This window comes from Scophthalmus maximus, chromosome 7 (genome assembly GCF_022379125.1).
Source record: "Scophthalmus maximus strain ysfricsl-2021 chromosome 7, ASM2237912v1, whole genome shotgun sequence".
Classification (NCBI taxonomy): Eukaryota; Metazoa; Chordata; class Actinopteri; order Pleuronectiformes; family Scophthalmidae; genus Scophthalmus; species Scophthalmus maximus.
In genome coordinates this window covers 13,709,025-13,733,402 of record NC_061521.1, presented here as the reverse complement: position 1 = coordinate 13,733,402, position 24,378 = coordinate 13,709,025, and the positions used below count along the sequence as shown (strand labels likewise).

General features: G+C 40.9%; 1 protein-coding gene and 1 long non-coding RNA gene across 5 annotated transcripts in view; one reads left to right on the top strand and one right to left on the bottom strand.

The window, feature by feature from the left end:
* Positions 1–16,235, bottom strand: stra6 (signaling receptor and transporter of retinol STRA6). 2 transcript variants are annotated; one of them, XM_035641940.2, is made up of 19 exons: positions 16,056–16,235; positions 15,858–15,882; positions 13,101–13,486; positions 11,839–11,905; positions 10,551–10,633; positions 9,860–9,993; positions 9,193–9,359; positions 7,876–8,001; positions 7,171–7,241; positions 5,892–5,971; positions 5,726–5,787; positions 5,120–5,282; positions 4,874–4,949; positions 4,301–4,434; positions 3,811–3,928; positions 3,359–3,460; positions 3,102–3,265; positions 2,279–2,416; positions 1–1,060 (listed from the first exon to the last, which is right to left on the bottom strand). In XM_035641940.2, exons 3-19 carry the CDS (start codon positions 13,169–13,171, stop codon positions 822–824), a joined length of 1,995 nt encoding a protein of 664 aa, XP_035497833.1. In that variant the 5' UTR covers positions 13,172–13,486; positions 15,858–15,882; positions 16,056–16,235; the 3' UTR covers positions 1–821. The 2 variants fall into 2 exon arrangements, with proteins under 2 accessions (XP_035497833.1, XP_035497835.1); XM_035641942.2 differs by lacking the exons at positions 15,858–15,882; positions 16,056–16,235 and adding an exon at positions 15,453–15,588.
* LOC124850116 overlaps positions 15,568–24,378 on the top strand; it is a 24,601-nt gene continuing 15,790 nt past the window's right edge. For all 3 annotated transcript variants that reach the window (XR_007030979.1, XR_007030978.1, XR_007030977.1), the window contains exons 1-2: positions 15,568–15,707; positions 15,849–15,916. This is a non-coding gene — a long non-coding RNA (uncharacterized LOC124850116). The remainder of the gene's footprint in view (positions 15,708–15,848; positions 15,917–24,378) is intronic.

Below are 24,378 nucleotides of genomic sequence, written 5' to 3'. Positions count from 1 at the left end.
TTTTGTTTCAGTTTTATTTTCACAGTAATCAAATTCGGGTGTTCATATTTTCACTTAAAAGTCGGCATTGTAAATGTCAATGCGGAGAAAACAAACCATATAATGTTGGTGAATATTAGAACGATTTTAAACAACAATTACAGCAGATTATCTGGCAGCAGCAGCATGTGGTTTTTGAAATGTCTACAGATAAAACAGAAAATAGTATAAACCGCTTAATTTGTCTGGTATTTCTTATTCCACAGGTTATTGTTAATTACACAACGTGTGCAATTCAAAAAAAAGGAGAAATTGTATCATCCAGTCAATGAAAACAGTTAATTCTGTAAAGTCAAAAATAATGAACAAGTCTGCATATAAATATTATTTAAAGGGATGCTTGGGTGGATTGCACATCCATGTGTAAGACCATTTTTGGCACTATAGAGGAAAATAACATCATATTGGAAAACAAATGAACCTTTAGGTTGAAATATAACAGGAGTGCTGTCCCAACATACGCACACAAACATGCTGACGATGACGGGATGCGTGTGTTTAGTTGGGGGGAGCGGAGCCACACAAGCTTTCCCATCAGACACATAAAACAGCCAGAGTAAACGCACAATCTCCAGACAAACAGGAAAAAAGGCTTGTTGCATATCTCTACATGAGTCACTGAGCTATAAGTGCACTTATTTATTTTTCTTACCAAATGCAGACTTATCTACAGTATCGGTGCGTGTATATGAGTGTATATGGACAAATACTGTGGCTGTAGAATTTGCCCAAAACCGTGAGAGACTTTGCAGAAAACTCCTTAGACAGGGTCACATTCATGTTCAAATACTGGCAGCGGCCTCCGTCTCCTTGGTCGCCGCCTCCTTTTTGCTCCCCTCTTTGGCGCTGCGGTTGAGGCTTCCATTCACAAAGCTCTCTGTGGTCGGACGCTGGAAGTGCTTCCTGGTGCCCACCAGGGAGGGGTTGTTGACCAGGGTGTAGAGGAGCTGCCAGTGCCCGCGGGCCCTCTTGGCAATGGACACTCTGCACTGTTTCTTCTCCTGCTGGACCAGCTGGATCCCTGGGGATATTCAGACATCGTTTGAGCTTGAAGGTGGCATACATATACACAAGTCCCATGTAGTTTTTATCTTAACTATAATGAGAAAAGACTGTTGAAGGCCACCCAGGGCCAGCTAGAAGTTACAGAAAGAGTAATAATAGAAAGCAATCAAATTCTAATCCTCTATAAGCATGGTAGGAACATATTGTGCCTGCCATTAACACACTGAAAGCTTAAGCCCCTTGGGCTACATGAATATGAAACAAGCAATTAGAGTAGCTCATCTATGTAATCAGCTACTAAAGAACTAATCTTTGTAAGGCAATACATTATTCTAGATAAAGCATTATTCTCTTGATGAAAACAAGCAATTGCACATTTGCAATTGACTGTGACTATATATACCAGATTCCACAACAACACGTGATGCATGGTCTTATTAATTTCTCACCATCACTTCATGTTCACATGTCACCACATGTGTAGGCGACTATAACTCACTCCGTGATAAGAGTCAATGACATCGCTGCAGACCAGCGACAAGCCTCAAAGGTTGTTTTTGATATTTTGTCCAAAATTTCTGCATCTAGATTATTCACTGGTTCAATAATATTTATAGCACCAACCTATAGGTCACGTTGTCGCTGAGTGACAGAGGCCGAGGGCTCAGGTGAGTGTAGGCGTGCCATCACGGCAGCTGATTAGTTTATGACAGATTTGATTAAGACCAGCAGCAGGTCTGTAAATTATTCCACGGCGAGACTCAATTTGCTCTTGACATATTAAATCAGAACTGCTAAGCTTCCATTTCTTCTGCGTGCGCGAGAAAGTGTTATGATCTGATTATGTGTTACAGTGACCTGCTGCTGAATTCTTCAGAGAAATGAAAGATGCCACACCGCGATGTAAATTTCTTTGAAGGTAGCGACTAGATATGTGAAATATTTTTTCTATGAAATGATCCAAAACCATCAATGAGTTGATCCTATTAAGTATTGCCTGTGTAGCCAAAGCCTGATAAAGCTCATTCCTCCATGACATAGACCTCCATTGTTCAAAAACTAGTAGGAACATGTCAGTGATTGAGGCAACATATTCCTTCATTTCCATAATCATGGACATCAGTTTATTTCGACTCAATCAAACATAAGGCCTCCTGCTGCTGCTTTAAAAAAACATAAAAATGTACTTCTTTGTGTGTAGCCCATGATCTGCAGTGAATTTTGTGATACAGACCCTCTTCTCCATCCCGTGACCTCTGTGCAGCATTGCTCTCCTGGCCCACAGACTGCAGCAGCGTCCCACAGAAGGCCTTCATCACGGGGTGAGACTGGCTCACCTCAATCTTCAGATAATGAGCATAGCAGCGGTAGGCTGCAGGCAGACACAGGGGGGGGGGGGGGGGGGGGGGGGGGGTCACTCTGACTTGGACAAAAGCAATAAACACATAGGACTGCACCCCATGTTGGCTTTGAGGCAATCACACATAATGGCTGTACAATCTCTTCTTTTTTTTTACCACCTGCTTTTCCTGACAACAGATGTCTTCAATTTGCAGCCGGTTCAGAGATGGGTGTGCAATTAGAGTCCCTTGCATCGCACAGAATACAGATATCATTCGAGCTGCAGTGAGTCGCTGGCGGGGTAAAGTGGATAGGATACACATTTCTGGCCTCTAAGTGGAATCAGTAAAAGTGCATTTGCTCACGGAAAATTGCTTCTCTTTAAGCCTCCACAGCGAGAGTGAAAAAAAACAACAACCCACAGCGACATCCACTAAGGTAAAAGCGTGATGTTACTACCAATGAATATGTTAACATTGTGTGTCAGACTCAATAGAAAAACAACAAATATAATTAAGGAAATGTAATGAAAAGCATTCAATTCCCCAGCAATGCAATTTTATAATGCACTCAGAAATATTTTTACAGGTGGTACAGCCAAGGAACAAGCCATTATATTAAAGGAATATATGTCTTATGCAAATAACATTGAACTTGACCTGATGCTGTGGCGTGGTCAGTATACTAGACGGTGACGGTTTGGATATCTCGCTCACCTGGGTCGAACGCCTCCACATTGCGGTTGAGAAGACTGATATCCATACGTCCCATGTGAACAATGTTGAACAGGGCTGTGATGATCATGCGCCAGAGCGCCAGGAGAACCCCGATCAAAACATTGACTGGAAAAAGCAGGTACGTCAGCAGGAACAGATTACCCCTGTTAGATAGGATAGAATGCATAGAAATTCAGTAAGTAATCAAAAACACAAATAAGACGGACAATACGTAGCAATAAATAAAGTCCAATGACCTGTTGTTTAGGTCTCGAGTGCCTGCTGTTTTTTTGATGAAGCAGAACCTGGCCGTGATATGTTGGACCAACACAGCCAAGAGAATCATGAGCCAGAAGGGCCTGGAAGGACAAATATCATCAATCAAACATCTCCTGCAGTGATACAACAAAGACGGAGGGCGCAAGAAACATTTTTAATCGACAGGAATTTACAAGAGTCAAAGCCATTTCTGAATGACGTGGAACATGTTTGTTTCAGACGTCAAGTTTTCTACTCAGAAGACGAACTACGATGAGTAGCCTCGATTCTTTGAGAACCATTATGCGTTTGAGTTCGTCTAGTAGCTTTTGGAAGCATTATCATTTTCAGAACCTTAAAAATTAAAAGTGATGTTGCGGCAGAGAGGTTCTCTTTGGTCATGGTCCTTGGATGAAGAAGAGTAATGAGAGCTAGATGTGACGATGCTCACCACATACTCAACAGGATCTGAAAGAGAATCAGGTTCTGTTGGTGCAGGACAGGTATGATAATGAGGAAGACTGCGATCAGAAGGCAGAGGAAGAACACCATGGTCTGGATGATCATGCCTAAAGGGAAAAGATCAGAACTTCAGGGCCTCGAGGCTTACATCCTTTCCATCATCCAACAAATATACACTGCAAACCCACGTGTCTCTCTATCTCTCTCTCTTATATCACAGTGATTGTTTTTTTTTATTGGGAAACCTCAAAAACTCTGGCAGACACATTTGAGGAGAGTGGACAGAAAAACTAATCATAATAAAGGAAAAGGAAATGATAAAATCTTACTATGGCTATTGACCATATTAACTGAGGAACTGCCATTACCGTTTTACCCTTAGGGCGTCTATGATATGATGCCTCTGTTTAGGGGGAACAGATCTGTTTTCAACTGTACAATCCAAAACGTTTAGCACCGTGTCTGAACGAATAATATACCGATGCAGATGTGAGCCGCCGAAAAGCTGGTGTATCCCATCCAGCAGACAAGTGCTGGCCGGGAAGCCCTGATACTCCTCTGGCAGTTGTAAACGTTATAGATATCTCCTCTGTACAGCCCCTTCAGGTTTGACCTATACAATGAAAAACACAATCAACACAATGCCGAACTCCGCAAAACACAAACTGCTTTATCATTAAATGCACAAATTACACAGTAAATTGAATAGGTAATTTAGCAGGGGATAACCGGCGAAATGCAATTCAATACTCAACTTGGAAAACCATTTCTTTCAATGCAACGTAATTTATGGTAATAGCACGGTATTTCATGTCTTATCTTAATAGCCATTTTCAATTCTAGCAGGAGTTAACGCAGATTGAATGCTATTCTGTCGTTCCTAATGATTAGTACTCCATTATGTTATAATAACTCCTGTGTGAACTATTACATTATAATGGAGGAATCGGGATGCAAAGCACATTCAGAATTATTGGAAACTGTAGGAGGAGAATAAAAAAGAAAACATAAGAGAAAGAGAGGCTGCAACATCATCTTGTTCTCAAACCTACCGATGCATAACCATAGACCGCATGAGCATAGCCAGGTTGACCACGGCAGACAGGGTCATCGCTGAGATGTAACACACTGCAAGGAAAATATAGCACAATGAGCATTTTGTTATTCCCTGTGGATTTAAAACAATGTGGCCAATAAGCAGCTTTATTTAGCAGCAGTATTAAGTTGTATATAAAATTGTATTCAGAGTCTCACATATACAATAAATGGCTGCTTCTGCGGTGTGATTGTCCACTCACCTTCTACACACCACATGTAATAAACCACGATTCTGACCACTTCCTGTTTGTCTGGAGACAGCACTATCATGAATCCAGTCAAAACGTTGGCGATGTCTTCATCGACTCCCAAACGAGCCATCTGGAGAGGAGGCACCACTGCCGAGATCAGAAGGAGACACACCTACAAAAACAAAACAAACAAAGAAAGATATCATTTATCAATAACAAGAAATATTCTTATTCTTACCACAGGAAGTATAATCTGATCATATTCAGAGTCTGAACTGAAGTCACTGGGCCTAGGTCATGGTTAGGACGACGTGAGATTATCATTATGACCTTATTAACTCTGCCAAGGAGGTTATGTGTTCATTGTCATTTGTTTTTTTGTTGGTCTGACTCTCAGCAGGGTTACTCAAAAACTAACCAACCGATTTCCATGAAATTTGTGGCAGGGTGGGACATGGCCAAAGGAAGAACTCATCCTGGACTATTTTTGGCGAGATAGGGCATTATTCTCTCCAAGGGTCCTTTTAGTGAACTATGCTATAGTTATCATAATACATCCATGCAATGCATGAATAAACCACTTCAGTTATGTTTGATTGTAGATATGGTGGTTACCTGATACAGTGTTATGAATGACACTACACCAGATACAGCCAACTTCAGTGGAAAACGGAAAGCTGTTTTGAAAAAAAGGGAAAAAAATATTAGCTGTACTACCGTAAGAGGAGATAACACATGAAGGCATGACCAGACATAAAAGAAACCCAGATCACAAGTTTACCTTCCTCTGGTGTATAAATGTACGACTTCACAGCATCAATTATTCTTTGAGGGAGCTTGGGCGTCTCTGTGCTCGACGTGCTGAGGTGAAAGGTAAAGGGCAATACAAAATCAAATGCTGCACTTTACATCGCACTTCAATGAATTCAGGAAATGTGGGAATCATTTATGAATTAACAAGCCATTTTTCCATCATCTTTGCAAATGACAAATCTATAGACCTTTTTTTATGGAGGCAGAATCAGGCATTCACAAAAGGCAACATTTCCAGGTGCTTATTCACCATGATAACAACCTGTGACATTTACAAGCCAGTGGATATGATTAAGATCTTTGCCAAAATACTCATGTCAGTGCTGATCATTGTAAAAAAAAAACCCCGCCTCTGCAGATTCTCTTTCATCCGGTTTTAGTGTCTAGAACAGTTCAGCAGGAAGACACAGCAACCTGTTTCCTCTCACTAGTCTCCATGCCACCATAAATCTGACGTTTTCATTGTTATGGATGTCATTTGCACATCATTAACCTTGGAGAAAAAATCCTTTCTTTGCTACAAAGAGACAAATCATCACATTGGAGAGTTCTGTATTTATATATATACCCGGCTGGGAAACTTGTGTACTCACTGATGTGATGTGACAAACAGCTTGTTCTGGTAAGTTAGGGCTCAAAACTAAAAAGAAGATGCTGACAGTGAAATGTATCGTCCCTGGTGTGAGCCGTTTGTTGTATCTCACTCTGTCATATCCCTACTGTCTATCATAATAAAGGCTTGAAATGCAAACAACAAGAATTGATAAAAAGAACAAGATAAAAACAAATGAGGTAAATCAAAGTTGGTTATTTTAAGGAAAGAGATCCATCATCAGGTGTTTAAACTGAAGTGCACTAAATGTGAAAACAAAAACTGAAGAGATACCATAAGACAAACACTGAAATCAATTTCAAATTTGCGGTGCAACTGTACGTTCAGACCGAACGCGAAGGTAATTTTTCGTGCAATGAGATCACGTGCAAAGTCAATGCAAAGACGCAAAAGGACGCGCCTCCGGGTCATTCGCTTCACCCGCTCGAGTTGAAACATTTGAACTAGAGCAAAACATTTGCGCGACGCGATGCTGCAAAGCCAGTCAGCATTGAGATTCTCTCGATGTCACGGACGTCCGCGCCCAACGCCTAGATGTTGTATCAGAAACGGTGGTCAAAGTTGGTGTTACCTGTGCGAGAAAATTTAAACTTTGCGCTCGGTCCGAACGTGCCAGTGTTGAAAACGAACGTACCTGATTGCGGTTGGCTTCTTCTTCTGGAGGATTTTCTTCACATAGTCTCTGTAGTAGCTGCTGCTTAGATCCTAAAAGAACAGCGAGCACATAATGGCCTCCACAATCCTGAACATCTTCGGAAGTATGTGGTATTAATCACTGTTTAAATTCAAACTTTATTTTGTAATCATCAACATGTGGAAAAAGCATTTAAGCCTCCAACGATGTGGGGGTTGGGTAAATCAAACTCCAGGTGATGGCTTCACCCCAGCTTTGTCACACCCATGCTGAGATTAGCATCAAATAACCGCAGCATTGTGTGTCCCCCGTGAAAAAATAACAAGGCAACCTTTTCATAATCTGATCAAGAACATAACATAAACCAATTACGTCAAATCTACTTAAAATGATTAGGCCACTGGCATGAGCGGCGCTGGACTTCAGATTTTCCCTCAGCCTAGACCGAATGAGCACGATAAGCCCTTTGATAAGCAGGCAGCTTATAAAGGTTGCTCACATGCACACAGATTCAGAGGAAATGTGCATCTTAGTGAGATTTTTCCCTTATCCAATAGTTCAGGCTCACATGAACATAGAACACTGGTCAAATTGAACACGTACACTCAGTTGGTTAAGTAAGCTGACCATACAGTTAGTGCTATTAGACCTTTGCATCCACCGTGAAGCAAACATGCAGGAACCGTTTCCAAGATGAAAACTTACCTCTGTGGCATTGTTTTTCTCTGTGCCCTTTAAGCCCTTGAATAGCAGAAGTGGATACTGGAAACTAAGGAATGCCAAGCAAGCTATCTGGGGCAGGCTGGAGAAAAGAGAATAGTGTTTGTGTATCTGCAAAGAAATAAATGAAGACTTTAAATAGAAACTTGGCTTGGGAGTTTAGGAGAAACACTCAAAGAAATCATGATAAAGCTAAATTGCATTGACACAAAACGTGAACACAAATGTCTGGTGGGAGTCCACATATTGGCAAGATGGGATCCCAGTTTCAACACAGTTTGAAACCTCAATTGGAAAAAATCATTAAAATTTAGAAGAATCTTTTTACTGAGCGATTAATTCAAATATGTTTTAAATATAATAATTAGTTAAATGTATTCCGTCATCATGTGTTCAAGTCTTTGAGGTCAGCTGAAATGCTCTGCAGTTTTGGGCGTGTCGTGGGATAAACCGACACGCAGACATTGGCCCACTAGAAAAAAGGGAAAAAAAGAAGACAAACCATGACACAATGTGCTGTTAAGCCTGGATGCCTCTTTTTTACTGACACACACTAAACTGATTAACTGTGACAAAGCTTCTTAATTGAGACCAACAGACAGTGGAACGAATGATTTTGAGTCGCAGACATTCATTGCACAGAAAACCCAAACAACCGGGATGTGACTAGAAATCTACTTTGATTGAGAACAGGTTTAAACCCCCCAACCATATGTGTCCAAGAATCCAGCTGAAAAGCCTCATATTCATCTTTTCAAATTGCATCTCTTGCATATGCAACAGACCATCATTGTTAGGTAATCAATGTGTTTCCACGGCAAAACAAACCGGCCTTGTGTTCGACATAATCCTTAAAACTCAAATAGATGACACGTTAGAGACAATGGCAGTTAGAAAAGACACTAAAGCTGCTTTCAGACACGCACTGAAGTCCGGACACTGTCCTGGGGGACTGTATGTGACGAGGCAAATGTCCTTTTTTCTGGAACCTTAGCTGCCAGCCCCCCAGTAAAAATTCCGGAAAATATCTGAGTGAGCCCATGTTAGAACACAGCAGGAAAATCTGCCTGCCTCCTGCATGCTCTACCGAGACGCCACAGAATGTTCAGAGAATTCAGTGAACGTGTCTGGATCTCCCGCTGCGTTTGTAATATGTGAATGGCAAATGGTTCATCTCAGAAAACAGCTCAAGACATCGAGAAACTGGATTCAGAAATCTGTTGCTGTCTCAAATTATTGGTTAATAATTAGTTTAAATTTTAAAGACTATTTTTGATTTAAAAAAAAGTGTTCTTTGCTTACCAGATTTGTTTTGGGACAATCAATTTTCTGCCAGACCAGAACTACAAAGTGTGTCCATGACAAGAGGCTGCCAAGTACATAGCCAACTTTATTATGCAAGGTGCCACATGCCAGGAGAGGGTAGTATAGTGCGGGGTAGTAGAAGACTCCCAGAATCACCCAGTTTTCTGCAAATACACACAAATGTTTAAAAATGGTGAGCAGGAACATACATGGATTTGTGATTTACTGAACCATGTGAGACAAAACTACAACTTCATGGACTACTTCTGCTTCGCTCTATTGCTTTATGTAAACTTATTGTGATTTAAGATCACACACATCACACAGTGCTGAACAACTATATTTCCACCTCTTACTGAACCGTGCAGGCTGCTATTTGGGCATTGTGTAAAGTAGCAGGGGATCGGCTTCTTACAGTCAATTGGTCACTTCTTATGTAACTTCATTTCAGACAGGAAAAAACTGCTTCTTGTGAAGCTTACCATCAAACTCCAGAGTTGAAAATAACAAATGGAAACCAAATAATCCAATTACATAACACATATTTAACAAGAAATAATGTTTATGTACATACATTATTATTAAAAGCTTCTATAGAAGATTTACAATCTGTGAAAAAAATACACAGCGATGGATGTTAGATCAGGAAGAACCAAGACCTCACGTTTGTTCTCGGAGTCTGTTGTGAAGGGGAGGGGATTTGGCGAAATGACCAGGCCCCACAGTTTGCACAAGAGCACTCCAAACACAGCCACTGCCAGGCCCTTGTGCTGTGTATGGTCCAGGAAGTTGACTGGACTGTGAAATCAAGGAGCAGGTATTTAGAGCCCACATGTTACCGGCCTCACGTTTGAATGAAACTGTTATAGACCAGAAATTATAAAACTTCAAAAACATTTTAGTTCACAACTACATATATGAGATATACTGTGCAACTTACAACTTGGTTGAGGCAAGAAAATCCATTACAGTTTTCAAACACTTTTAATCCAGGGATGGTGCAACAAGTATGAAAGCCCCCTTTTCAGTGGCATTTGGAGCATTAGAATGAAAGTGCAAGCATGCCCTGCTTTAAGGGCTACAGCTGCCACACACTTGACAAACTTCCAAATTGGCACTTTGTCGACCTCCATGTGACCTAATGCTCTGACCACTGAGTTTGTAATCACAAAGCCCGCCTGCTATTTTTAGCTTCCAAGGCACATGTTCACTTTCACGTATTTTAAAATATGAAATAAATGGAAGATAACGGAATGATCAATAGCTACATAATCTACATGCAAATGTGCCAAATATGTTCCTGTTTCATTTCATTATGTAATCGTGACGTCTATTCCTTAAAACAATGGCCTCACCTGAGTAAACCTGGGAGTCCTTTCTGTCTGTTGTCCGCCTTCGTGCGTCTGGCTAAGATTGCGAGGATCAGCATGACAACAAGCTAGAAGGGGGAACACATCAGTTAGCATGAGTTGCACAGCAGTATGCAGCTGTGGACTCCCCAGGGTTCAAGTGTCACACTGCGTCTGACTAATAATGAGGGGAATGATGGGACAAAAGGCCAAACCTCAGTGTCTCATTAGTGCACCCCATGGATGTGGTCTGAATGAAGTGTCATCACTCAGGATCACTGACCAGTAAGAGTTCAATGACCTGTCATGACCTGCGACACATTTAGGAAACACAAGGCTGGGAAGAAAGCCTTGCTCTAAACTGAGCGACTGAGGACCAACTTCAGAGGGAGAAAAAAACTGAATACCAAGTCAGATCTTTATGAAAACATGGGAAGAGAACTTAAGACACAAATAGTATGTGCAATTATTAGATTCAGATTTACCACTTTTGTCCTGAGGCCCAAACTCCAACAAGGATACACCGCTGTCTCAATATGATATTGTATATCAAGTCATCATGGTAGGGTCAGGGTCTCAATCACAGAAGACATTAATGGGCTGTTAATGACTAGAAGCGACAGTTTCATATTCAGGTAAGTGCCGTTTTTACTGAGAAGCAAACATGTCCAAAGAAACGTGATTTTGTGAAACTGTCCTGTAATCCTTTCTCAGCCCTGGATCTACACCCTGATCTGGATCTGCAACCATTTGTCTATTGTTTGTGGAGATTCTCATTCATCTAGGTCATATTCAGGAGCAATTGGACTTGGTTGTAGATTCTTGAATTCTTCAGAAGTTTCACCACTCATCCAAGAGGCTTCTTCTGTTCTAACGAAGTTGTGGAGAAACCCAGGTATAACCAGGTTTAACCTCAGTGGGTTGTGGGCAGTTCTTGATTATTATTTATGTTTCAAGAATCTACAACCAAGTCCAGATGCTCTTGATTCAATGCCCTTCTGCTTCTGGTCCTTGGAGCCGTTCCACCAAATTTCATTCAAACTCGTTCACGGCTTTTTGAGATGGTCTGCCAAACAGATGGAATTGAAAACATACAGTTACTTCCATAGAGAAGAAAGTTAGACAGGGCTGACTTTGACATTCAAAGAAAGAAAAACACGATATCTAAATGCAGCACACATGCTTTATGTCTGACAGGAAGGTGTGACATCATCATCACCCAATGAATGAATGACAGTAAATGACAGGACAATGTAAAGTGGTGTAATGTTAGTCAACAGGCAAGTGGACTTACAGATATCGCAGTGATGCAAATATGGTAGAGCCTGTCGTCCGCAGTGGGGTCACATGGAGGGATTATTCTAAAAAAAGGAACGAAACATTCACACATGAGCAAAACAGTCAATCCGAGTCTTAAAACTCAGGGCTTTCCGCCACTGAGCCGACCTAAAGTAGACCTCACTAAACCGTTCACACATCCCTGTCAGGACCATTTGTGGCTGGAAACTTTGTTGCTGAAATCCCGCAGAAGAGAGATTTGTATTTAAACGGATTGGTATCAGCGTGACACAGGGAAACAACAAACGTCACGTTCCTGTACACTAAAACAGCAGGAATGCCTGGTCATGGGGTAGTTATTACAACTCTGACGTTCGGAAAATTCCTCACACATGAAGACGTTGGGAGACTTTGAAAATACTTCATGTATCTCCAGTGAGTGGCAGCGTCCAAAACGTACCTGTGCACCAGACCAGACCTTTTTTTTTTTTCATATAAGGCAATCTTAAAATTCACATTTCGACAGACCAGTGCTTACAAAAGCAGAAAAATTGCATCTCAGCTAGCTGTGGTGGCCACTGGCCACACAGACGCTTTTCAGCTCATCAATTTATGGGACATCCAGGCGGGTAATTACTTAAACATGGCGGCTGGAGATAAATGACACTTGTTCCATCGTATTTCTGTCATACTGTTCATCTGAGGCCATAACTGAACATTTTTTTAATTAATCATTTTATACCAATGGAAACATGTATTTTTAGACATTTTAGATGATTGGATGTTTTTCTAAGTTGCATGGTAAGATATGCTACATCTTCACTTTTTTTTGTTGGGGGGCGGGTTTAAGCATTAACATGTTTAAACAATGAGATATTTTGGGTTGAATGCACTTCTGTGTTCATTCTTTTTTTTTTAAAGGTTCTGTGGGCGAAAGCTGGCAGTTACCATAACAACCTGAAGTATCAAAACATGACAATGATACAGCCTCTACTATAATATTACAAATAATATGAACGGAAACAAGATCACACTCTGACACGGGCTGCAGTGAAGTATGCCAAGTGTCACCTGATATCTCAATGCAATATTGTTCAGACTTACAAAAGATGGAATAACTACTAATTCATATTAAACCATGGCCCATTTCCTTCTTTTTTCTTCACAGTAAAGTCTCTTAAGACAGACAATAAAAGCATACAAAACTAAACTAGGTGGATAGCATTTAGGCCTAAAATAACTCAAATGTATTCCTTCGAAAAGTAAGCAAGTACTTACTCTGCTTCAATTTTGGATGGCAAAGGGTCCAGGTCTGGGTACTCATAGTCCAGTAGAGCATCCTTAGCCATTGTTCACTTTTTCAAACAGATCAAAAGTCTTACAGAGGAGTTATTTTATCCACAATCTCGAGCGACACAGAGCTGCAATCCCCTTGACTCAAGAGGAAAAAGTGTCTCCCAGGTCCCAAGTTGAACTTTGCTGCAAAGGCGTCCTTGTTTCCGTGTGTTTGGTCTGATCTCACTAACTCTCCCTCGCAGCCTGTGCTCAGGTGTCCGGGTCCCACTGTGGAGCTGAGAGTAATGTGACAGGTCCTGGCTGCAGCGTGTTGCCTCCACCCAGCAAAAGGCCCTGTTTCAGCTGAGGGTTACCACCACACTAGGAGCCTGGGGAAGAGAGTGAGAGGGGGGGGGGGGGGGGGGGGGGGGGCAGCGTGTGAAAGGAGGGAACATGTGGAGTTCTGGCCAGCCAATCTGTAAGGCCACCTGCGGCTAACTGGGAATACATCTAGTTTTGAGTTGTGTTATTAGAGCCGTGACTGGTGATTGTAAGGGTCAGGTGTGCAGAGTTATAAAACCCCCGCCAGGACTGTGTGGGTAGCTGGAAGTGATGAGCCTTTCCAGCTCCGCACTGATAACAGGGAAGTTCTCACATTGTTCCCTACTGTCATGGTTCGACTGTGAAAGGTTACCAAAACTAAATCGAATACCAGTACAACTACATGGAACAAAACAAAAATGTTTTCTGCACTCAGACAACAACTCATTTCATATATCTCCGCACCATCTGCTTGATAAGGAGTTCATTCAACCCAGTACTTTGTCTTCAGCAGATCAATCAAGTTAAAGGTCTCCAAGGACATATTGAGTGTAAAGTTATTTTAACATATTGTTTAAAATAAATTCTTTATTTTAGATCATGTAAGCTACTGATCAAGATCATACAAATTTAACGAGAAAAAAAAACTATGATGAGTACATATGATACGTGGGAATAAAATGGATTCAACAATAGGTAGCGTCATATGCCCAGAGGAAAGAAATTGAATCTAAGCTTGTCTCACGATTTCTTTTTTCATGTCAATGGCGTTTTGTCAGCTCATTATGTGCAAATAATATTTATTAAACGTGAACTTTACCATGGAGAGTGAATTTTATATGAATTCAAGCTCTTACCAGAGCTCTGGGATTTTATAGACAGACTGATTAATACATTTGAATTACAGATTAATCAGTAATCACCTGGCCTAATTTACAGTTGTTTATATGTCTTATAGTTGATATGACGTTACGCACCAGCACATCTCATCACACCGGTTGTTGTTGAATCTTCAGTGATTACATCCTCAGTCTTTCAGCACACACAAAATCTGGTGCAACTGCCTTTGACAACAACAGTACGAAGAGAGGCAAAATGATCCCAAAGAGCCTCCGACCAAAGAAAAGTACAAGCATGTGAGAGCTAAAAGACACGCTGAGGTCAAGGGTCATGGCAAACACCTTCGCTCCAATTATTCTCTCTTTCTTACACAACAAGTTTAATTAAGCTACACCAAGTGCACTCACATTTTATTTTTACCGCCACATGCCGTTAAGTTGTATATCTTGTGAAACAGGTCTGCATTTATTCCTGCATTGAGCTGCAGCCAGCTGCGACTAAGTCAGTTTTGCAACACTGCCTCCATGTCAGCATACACTCATTAAGCCGGGATTACAGTCACACAACTCTACAAAGCAACAAATTTACCCTCCTAACACTCCTGAGAAAACACGGTTTCTCGAGCATAGTAAGCCACCAAATCAAATATGCTGCGGAAGAAAAGGCAGCCCAGCAAATAAAGGGGTCAGTGAACAAAGAATGCTTTGAACAGTTATAATTACTTCACAGAGAGGCAGTTTGATTGAGCCAGACATCTCACTCGTATCAGGAAGTCGGCCCGAAAGCCCCGCGGTATGACAAGAAAATGATGTTAAGCAACAAACGGAGTTGAATTACTGATTCACTGATCAATTTCTAATCAACAGCAGCATCACCATCAACAACAGTGACCAGTCAAGCATCCACAAAGTAATGACATGTTGAAGTTATTTATCAATACAAAACTAAATGCTGACTCTACATCTGAAGTTTCTAAGAGTTGTTAAAACACTGCAGAGGATATTTTTCATAACTTTTGTTCCTGATTTTCATATCATATTATCACCACTCCAGGACTCTAGGGAGACCAATTTTTTTGTTTTTCATTAAACGGATACAACAGTCAATTGTCTGTGTCAAAATGTGAATTCATGCTCTGTATATTTGACGTGAATGAAACTTAATTTTTGCACTTAAAAAAACCCAAAACCATACAGAGCAGTGAGGCAGGCGGATCCTCCTGTCGCTACTTCCCACAGCGGAGCAGGCCTGGCGCTTCTCTCGGCGAGGTGCAGCCGGGTCGCCAGGATTCGGTTTCAAACAGACTTCATGGAGAAATGTCAAGCCTTTGAAATTGAGCTTGAGCTCTTGATAACAAAGAGATCTTCTGCTCGACCGAAACAACAGGCGGCTTCAGTCACCTGTGCCTCACTCTGCTCTGGCGCAGCGACCATGTGGCCAAACGAGGAGGTAAACGGGCGTTTGCGTAATTTGACATTTACGCGCGCCTTTCAGTGGCGACATTCATCGTCGCCTGATACGTTTCCCGACGGGACAGTTGTGCATTTTCAGTCACCTGCAATGGCCTAACCGATTTTAATAAACTTACAGGCCACTTACCGAACGAGCCAACTGGAGGTGTGCGCTGCGGTGCCAAGGAAGCGTGGAAGGCGTTTCAGGTAGGCACCGACAGCCATGACAGCAAGCAAAAAAAAAAGTGCAAGTTTTTAAATAATATACTTCCGTTTGGATAAGCACTTCTGTTTCAACCAAACTATCCCAGATTCACTTCAAATCCCTTTGAGGTTAGGACCTTACCTTGTGTCAATCGTGTTTGTCTGTCTCTTATCTTGGATAACTTTAAATGACTCGAGACTTCATCACCTCACACCCACCTCAGAGATGTTCAATAAATATTAAGATAACAGAGCAACAATATCAAGAGCAACTTTGCTGTTTTTTTTCTCTCTCCCTCCTTTTTTTCTGGACACCTCATGTAGTGTCAGATTGGGACTTTGAACTGTCTCTATCTTGTTGTGGCGAGATCATCATAAAAGTGCTGCTGCATGCAAACTGAGGCGAGGTTGTTGTGAAACAGACTGTTGAGGTGACCAATGTGGACAAGTTCAAGTTGAGGCCTCTCTAAATTTATATTAATAAAGGAAATTACAAGGAAATTGTAATACAGTTTTACTTGTAGCTGTGTCTCTGTGCCAGCCTGTTGGGGTTTGTGCTATGTTGACATTGTGAGATGTGAGAGAGATGTGTCCTGCCATGACAAACCGTTGCAGTGAATTCTGACTTATATTTCTGATTTTACAGCAGTTTTGCAGGGAGAAGAAACTATCAATACGGTTATGTTATGACCTTGCTGTGACTCTCTGTTGATGGCTCTGTATATTAATAAGGGCACTAAGGGCAGTCTGTTTCCAGTGTCCTAGAAAATCAAACCAACCCAAATCCAGCTCCACAAGTAGCGGGAGCGGTTGTGGTCCAAAATCTCACAGCTAAAATTAGCATCTCGTGGTTTCATGGCATCATGTCATTGTTGAGCTTTTACAGAGGTGTAATTTTGGTTCACTTGAACTTGAAGCATCAGCACTTCAGGGCTCAAATCAATTGTGATGGTTTTAAGCATTAGCTTGCATTCAAGATCTTCGCTCTTCTCTTTGCTTGCTTCCTTCCATTGACGCTGAAGTGGAAATCTCAAGTGCAAGTTTTTGTGCAACCGGAATAGTCCATGCGTGTTCCTCTGACTGTTGTTTCCCACCCACCCACCCACCCACTCAGTCTGTTTTGATAAAATAACTTTTGAGGGAGCAAGGCAATAATACCACAAGGATAAGCTTTCCATCATAATTATTAATTAGCTCACTCCACTGTTTACTCTGAAAAATGTGAGACTTGAGTTACAGTAGCAATCTGCTGTCACACATCTGTCCTTACAAAGGCAAGAACACAGGCCTGAGAGGTCTACCTGTCATATCATTAAATTTGATTTAACTAGACGGTGTTTTAATTCAGCTTTTATTAGTCATTGCTTTGTACATAATATACTACAAGGCAGATTTTGAAACCTCTGAATTTGTTACTATTTTATTCCCCTTTCTGTGCTCCATAAATATTAACATTTCATTGTTGGCCAAGTCAATTCAAATTGAGTAATATTGAGAAATATCGCCTGAGTATTAAATCATGCCTCCTGGGTGCGGCGGGCTAATTACTGTGGATATTATTCTCCCGCTCAGTCTGCTGCCTCGCCTCTGTCATAATCAATGAGCCTTGTAACACTCAATTAGAACTTAATTGGATTTGTGTGTGTTCTAGGTGGAAAAACATGTACATTTGAGTGGACATGAAAGAACTGCTTATCTGTGTTGACAGCTGTAATGAAGCTGAAATGGGTCGGCCAATTGTAAATCTCAGCAAAATGAATTATGCGTGAATTCCAACAATCCCCTCCTACTCTTGCATTTGGCTTGGTTCAGCTTAAATTTAGACCATACTCTTTATTTAATGATTTAAACTCAGGTACATGGGACAAGCTAAATATAAAAAGGCATTTTGTTCTGTTCTTTGCACCATGACAGCTTTGTTTTTTCCACAGTTAACTGTAAAATGACTCACACAATTCACCATAATGCCCTTGTTTCAAAGTTTAAACATTTTTTTTAATTTGAATTCTTCAAGAACTACAAACTATAAAACGTAGTAAATGTGCACTAAAATAAGACTTACATATTTTGTGTGTTTTTCCCAGCGTACTGTAGTGCTGTTAGTGTGAGGTCAGGGTGTTCAGTTCTCGTATGGCTCTGGATTAGAAACTGTTTTTGAATCTGTCTGTCCCTGATTTGATGGAAAGGGTAGCTTCTAAAAGAGGTCAATGGGTCAAACCGATGGAGGCCGGGATGGGATGAGTCCTTCAGAACGTCGACTGCTCTACTGAGAAGTTCATCCAAAGAGCAGTAACAGTGTGTAAGCTTCCAGCCTTCAGGGGGGTGTTTCCATGGCAGGAGTAGACGGACTTGACCATTTACACTGTAAATCAGTATTCAGTATCCAGCAGAGTCATGCAGGGAGTACACAGACCCAAGAAGATTCATGGCTCCTGGAGAACACCGATGCAGGCGGCACCATGAGACCATGAATACAATTTAACTCTTTGATCATGACAGTCTTGACAAAATAAGTGCATTTATGAAAATCAACACTCAGGTTACTGCTTTCTTAGAATTTATGTATTTTATTTTCAGTGTTACAGATGTGATTAGTGAGATTTAATACAGTGTTTACTTAGAAGCTGATCTACAACAGTTTACTGTCCTGTGATGGATTTCAATAATCTAGTTTTGTTGTAGATGTGCCTCCATATTGCATTTTGACATCTAAAGTTGATTGGACCAAAACGGCCACTGGGAGAAAAACGAAAATAATTTCAGTCATGCAGGTCGTTTTTGTTTTGATATATCACTGTTATTGTGGCTGGCCAGGACTGAAAGATTTATTTCCCACTTTATGAGAACTGCGAATGGGACGTTCTATCTCAGGAGCCTCTGACAAGCACAAATCTTCCTGATAGTTATTAAAGTGATCATGATCACTTTGCTTTGGACATGCTGCGAGGTGCTGCGCTCAGTCTATCACGTTTCTGCTGCAATCGGCTGACAAGCGCCTTGAATTCATGGTGGGGGGCGACAGGGTCGCGTCTGAGCAGCTATGTAATAGTCCTCTTTATAAAACTGTCTGTAGAGAACCTTGGCAAACACATGGTGCAGGATTTAATTTGATCATCATGATCTGTTTGTCTTAAATGACAGCGCCACTACTGAAGAAATACTTTACAGACGTTATACACAGGACAGTTTATTAGCTACACCTCTGCAAGCCAGCTTGACAAAATGTCACCTCTTGTTATACAATAAAATGATCAAACAAAACAAACAATGCTTCTCTGACACGATATTAAAACTGAACAATATGGGATTTATTGCATAGCTGTTGCATTAGACTGTGTTATATCGTGCAGTTACACTCAATATTGCGCTGAAGGAAGTTGATCCAGTGAGATAAAAAACGGTGAAACGCAGAGGTTGTAAAGCAAACAGGAAGGACTCAGTTATTGATATTAGGTGTTTATATTGCTCTTTGATGATCAGATGGTGTGTGTGTGTGTGTGTGTGTGTGTGTGTGTGTGTGTGTGTGTGTGTGTGTGTGTGTGTGTGTTTGTGTTTGTGTGTGTGTGTGTGTGTGTGTGTGTGTGTGTGTGTGTGTGTGTGTGTGTGTGTGTGTGTGTGTGTGTGTGTGTGATGTCTGTTTTAGTTAGGGTGTTAGGATGTCAGTGTGATAGATGATGTCCTTGCCATGGCCTCTATTTTGTCATTCTGTGTGTGTGTGTGTGTGTGTTGTCTGGGTAAGCATACATTTAAAGGCTTTAGCGATGTGCTGTTGTGGGTCATGTGTGCAGTGGATTATTGTTTTGTGTTTGAATTTTGGATGTTGCAGTCTTATCTGACCTATAAGGGCAGAACGCTCAATCATATAGATATTTTTTCACGACCTTTCTTTTTTTTTCCTTCCTTGAATTAGGAGCACTATCTGCCTTGTTTGTTATCGTTTTGTACTTTGGTCTTTAAGAATGATATTTCATCACTTAGTTTCGAGGAAAAGGGCCAGTTAGCTTCAAGCAGGCCTTTTAATCAGGGAAAAACAAGAAATGTCTCAAATAGGAAAAAGAGTATGAAAGGCTCTGTCATCAGTTTGCACTGAAATGATGAACACACAATTTATCCCAGAAAACGTGACATGAATATGGATTTCTTCGTCAAAGCAACATGTTCTGTCTCAGCCTGATGGCACATTTGCATTTCTCTCATCTCAGAGTTTTAATTATGGAATGAGAAATGCACCACAGCATGCCTAACATAATTGCTATCAAAATGAGAGATTTGCCAAATTGTCCCATAAGAAATGAGAAGAAGAAATACTGATTAGTGTTTCTTTTTTTTTAGGCTAGATTCTATGAGCAAATAGGAGTTTTGTTTGTTCTTATTTAATTCTTAACAAATTAGTTCACCGTCTGTCTGTGTCTGACATGAACTGGAAACCATCCAACCTTTATATCAGCATTGTGGTTCCTGCTATAAACGATTAAATTCAAACATTTAAATATTAATATAAAAACAATCGCATTAGACTAAATTACTTTCTGAGATTAAGAAAATAAAGGCAATTAATGAATTGACTCTCATCAGATTATTTAGCATATCCTTTCAGCAGAGTATCATTTGTGCCACGGGGCCTGAGTTCAACCATTTTTCATAAGAGCAGATACCTCCTGGTCTGCGGAGAGTGAGATGTCTCTGGTGAATAATGTATTCAGCTGCAGACGTGTCTCACTGTGTGTTCAGAGATGCTTGACTTTCACACATCTCTGCTGGAATGACGCTGAATCAAGAGCTCGTCTCAGTTATCAACAGATGTGGGAAATATCCATCTATTCACAGCAAACGGGGATATTAGGAGACAGTATTTCAATGGCTACATGTTGGCTTCAGATGCTTTGTACTAGGAACACACCCTTTTTGGCAACACAGGTGGAACTAGTTTTACATATTTAGTGTTTCCAATGTTTTTCCAAATATCCTTTCCAAATATTTTTTTTCAATATGATTGAAATAACAGTAAATGGATAATATTAATATTAAACCTTTAATGTAATAAAATACACTAGTTTTGCAATATATTCTGACTTTGTGATTAGAATGATACATTTGGGTAGTTTTTGTTTTTGGCCAGATTTTGTCTTATTACTGGACTAGACCTGATTATATTTGTGTTCATGGAATTTTGTCCTCCACGTATAAACACCATACATGCATTGGTCTAAAATGTGGACATAAATATCATGATTTCAACAATATTCCTCAGTCAGGCAACACATTAATGTGAGATGTTAATATTATCTCTGTTAAAAATCAAAGGTTTTGCTTTATTCTATACGTGAAAGTACGTAAGAGAGATTCTTTATTATAACTCTACAAACATCAATTAGAATGGAGTCTGAGACGTCTGTGGTATAGCTGAGGAGAATCAATATTGAGGATCAGATTGCTCACATCCGGCACAAAATCAATCACATTCATTTAGGCTTCGAAAAAAAATTGTTTGTCTGTTTTTTTAATCATCGTAGGTTTTGGTTTCTATCTGGTCTCCTGGAAGAGGAGGGATTGTGACCTGCAATCATGAAACATTGTGAGGTGGGTAACTTGAACTGTTGTTGTCAGAGGAAATAAATAAATGCTTGGTTATTCATGAGAAAGTCAGAGTAACCTCCTAATGATCTTCTTAAATTAACTGTAAGTATAGAATATAGAAGGTTTTTTTTTAATTTATTACAGCACTTTGCTGGAGTTGGATTTAGATAAGAATTCTTTTGGCGTTAAAAAAACAAAACAATTAAATTGCTCGTGTCAGGGAAAAATGAATTGCAGTGGCTCCTTTGAAGACTGGGAAGTGGTCAGCGTGATGATTTGTTAAATTCGGTTCAGAACAAATGGCCCGACGAGCGGGAATCTGGGTGTTCTCTGAAACTGACGGTAAATCCCATGGAGACTGCAGTGCCATCACACTGTGCAGGTCCCCTGCAACGATTACTCATGCCTCCATTAGCAAAAGGCTGCTCTCCATGTGTCACTGCCTGAACAAAGACACACGCATTCCTCTGACACCAAAGGAGGAATGCAAGCAACCATAAATCAAGTTTTTCTTTAAACATGGTCCAACACAAGAAAAAGGTTTTGTAATTTATTTACAATATTGTGTAATGCTTAAACCAGCGCCGTTGCTCTATTGCTCTGTTTAGCACTCAATATACTGTACACGTAATGAAACGACTTTCGGATGATCTGAACCGATGTGCATCTGAGTCCCAGTCAGCTGATGAAAGACAGCGGTGATTCTCAAAGACAGGAGTTGATTGTCAAAGCAACTTTGCTGTCGCCTCCTGTTACCGTACGCGCTGCTACTGTGACGAAACCTGCACTCCGATCCGACGCTGTTGCCAATATGTGAATCCTCAATATGAGCTATTAAACTCTCAACAACAGGAGAAAGAAATATTGCTCTAATTAGTTTTTTTGTCAAATATTCAGTATTAGGTGGCTGCATTTGTGATCATTGTTTCCCTGATGTATTATCAGTTTTGGTTTTGATATCCAGCTGCTGTCACAGTGACATCATGGTATTGATTCCCAATAAGACTAACCGAGTCATATTTCCCTGAGATGCTTGACGATAAGCCAGTAAGGAACCCCCTGTGGCCATGGTATGGGCAGGGGCAGAAACCATTAATCTTTCTCATTTTATTGCCAGGCTCTGAAATGCTTCTACAAAGATGACACACTTTTCCGAACACCAGTCCTCGCCTTCCTCCACAGGCGGCTCACTCTTTGAGCTCAAAGAGTCGCGCCGCTCTCGTTCACGTGACCCAGACCTTAATTAGAACGGCAACAGATTGTCATTTGCATGCACGGGCCCCAGTGAGTAGGTGGGAGGTGGCGCGCAAATGGGGGAAGGATAGTGGCACTTCAGGGCCAGTTTGCTTAACAGACCCCAAAGGTGCAGTCAGAAGTGTTGTTATTGTAGCTATAGTGGATACAATTACTCTGCCTAGTTACCCTTCAAACTGAGAACACATTTCATGTGGCAAACAGGTGCAGTCGGTAAAACGCTGACTTGAAAAAATTAATTATTATGCCAGATTGTCACCTGAATTAATCCTGCTAGACTTTGTATTTGCATTATTTGAGGTGGCGTAGAAAAAGTTTGCCTTTGAATTCCACACTGCTCACCGCCGCAGTGCCTCTCGGCAGCGTTTGATATGCACAACACACAAGGAAGCGCCACAGAGCGTCATTATTTTTCAAAGCGTGCCCTGGTACTGACAAAAGATCCGTCTTACACCTGCTGGGAATTTGTGCCTCTGGAGAAAAGAGATGGACTCCGTTGTGAGACTCCCTTTTATTTAGCAGGCAGCGACATTTAGACGACACGTGCCTCTGGCTGTTTGCTTTAGTTTAAAGGAGAAAAAGGAAAAGAAATCTTGTCTGCCACAGAGATGCCACTTTGTTCTTACATTGATGCAACATTTATTCTGTGGCATCCGTATGTGATATAGGAGTGATTCATGAAAAGTGTATACCATAAGTGTGTTTCCCTTCAAGGCTGAGTCATTGACACTTGACATTGAGAACATAACTTGCTATCTAGATATTTTGTCATTAAATTGAAGCTTTGAATTCAAACAGAAAATACAGGATACATAACAGCAACAGGAAAATGGATATATTGACCAGACTTCCTGTTATTTGCTGTTCAATAAATGATCTTTGACCACCTGAAACAACATGTTTTTACCCTTGACTTAGTCACAATTCCCCCTCATCTCTTCTGAATAAGAACAAGGCTTTACCTTTGTGCAGTATTTAAGATATCTGAGGTTCTAGCCCCCAACACGTTTCCATACCCTGGGTTGAATTTGTTTTTGCAGTTCATTAGCTGTATCATTTGTCAGCCTGGTTGTCAGTTGTACACATGCTGCTGGCCAGTTTAATATCTCACATCATCACTCATACCGTTATTAAGCTGCTAACTACAGCTCATGCAAAGATTCTGTGCAGTGATTTGCATCTGCACTGCAGAGACCCGTCAGTTTGCCACTGCTCTGTCGTCTGGACCAGTGTCTGCTGTTCATACCTGTGGACAAAAACATTTTTGCCCTATTATCTCACATTTCTCTCTTTCTCTGATAAAAGGTGAGCCAGAGAAAATGGAAGCTTCCTCTGTGTTGACTGTTCCTCTGTACTGAGTATCGTGTTGATTGACAGGTAGAATCCGCCAAAGTCTCTGGTGACATGTTATTGCTCTGGGTCAGGAGCAGACAAAGAGGAGTTAGCCTCCCTACTCCTCCACATCTACTCTTTGCTTTCTCTCCCTGCTTGTTTTATTTTTTTCACTGTCCACTATCTTTCTGCCTTCTTATAAAATGTCTTACCCTGCCCTGAATTATTGACTAGTCTGGAGTCCCGTGAGACTAAGCCAGTGTTGTGTTGTTGTCCATCAGCAGCAGCACAGAGCTTTTTTT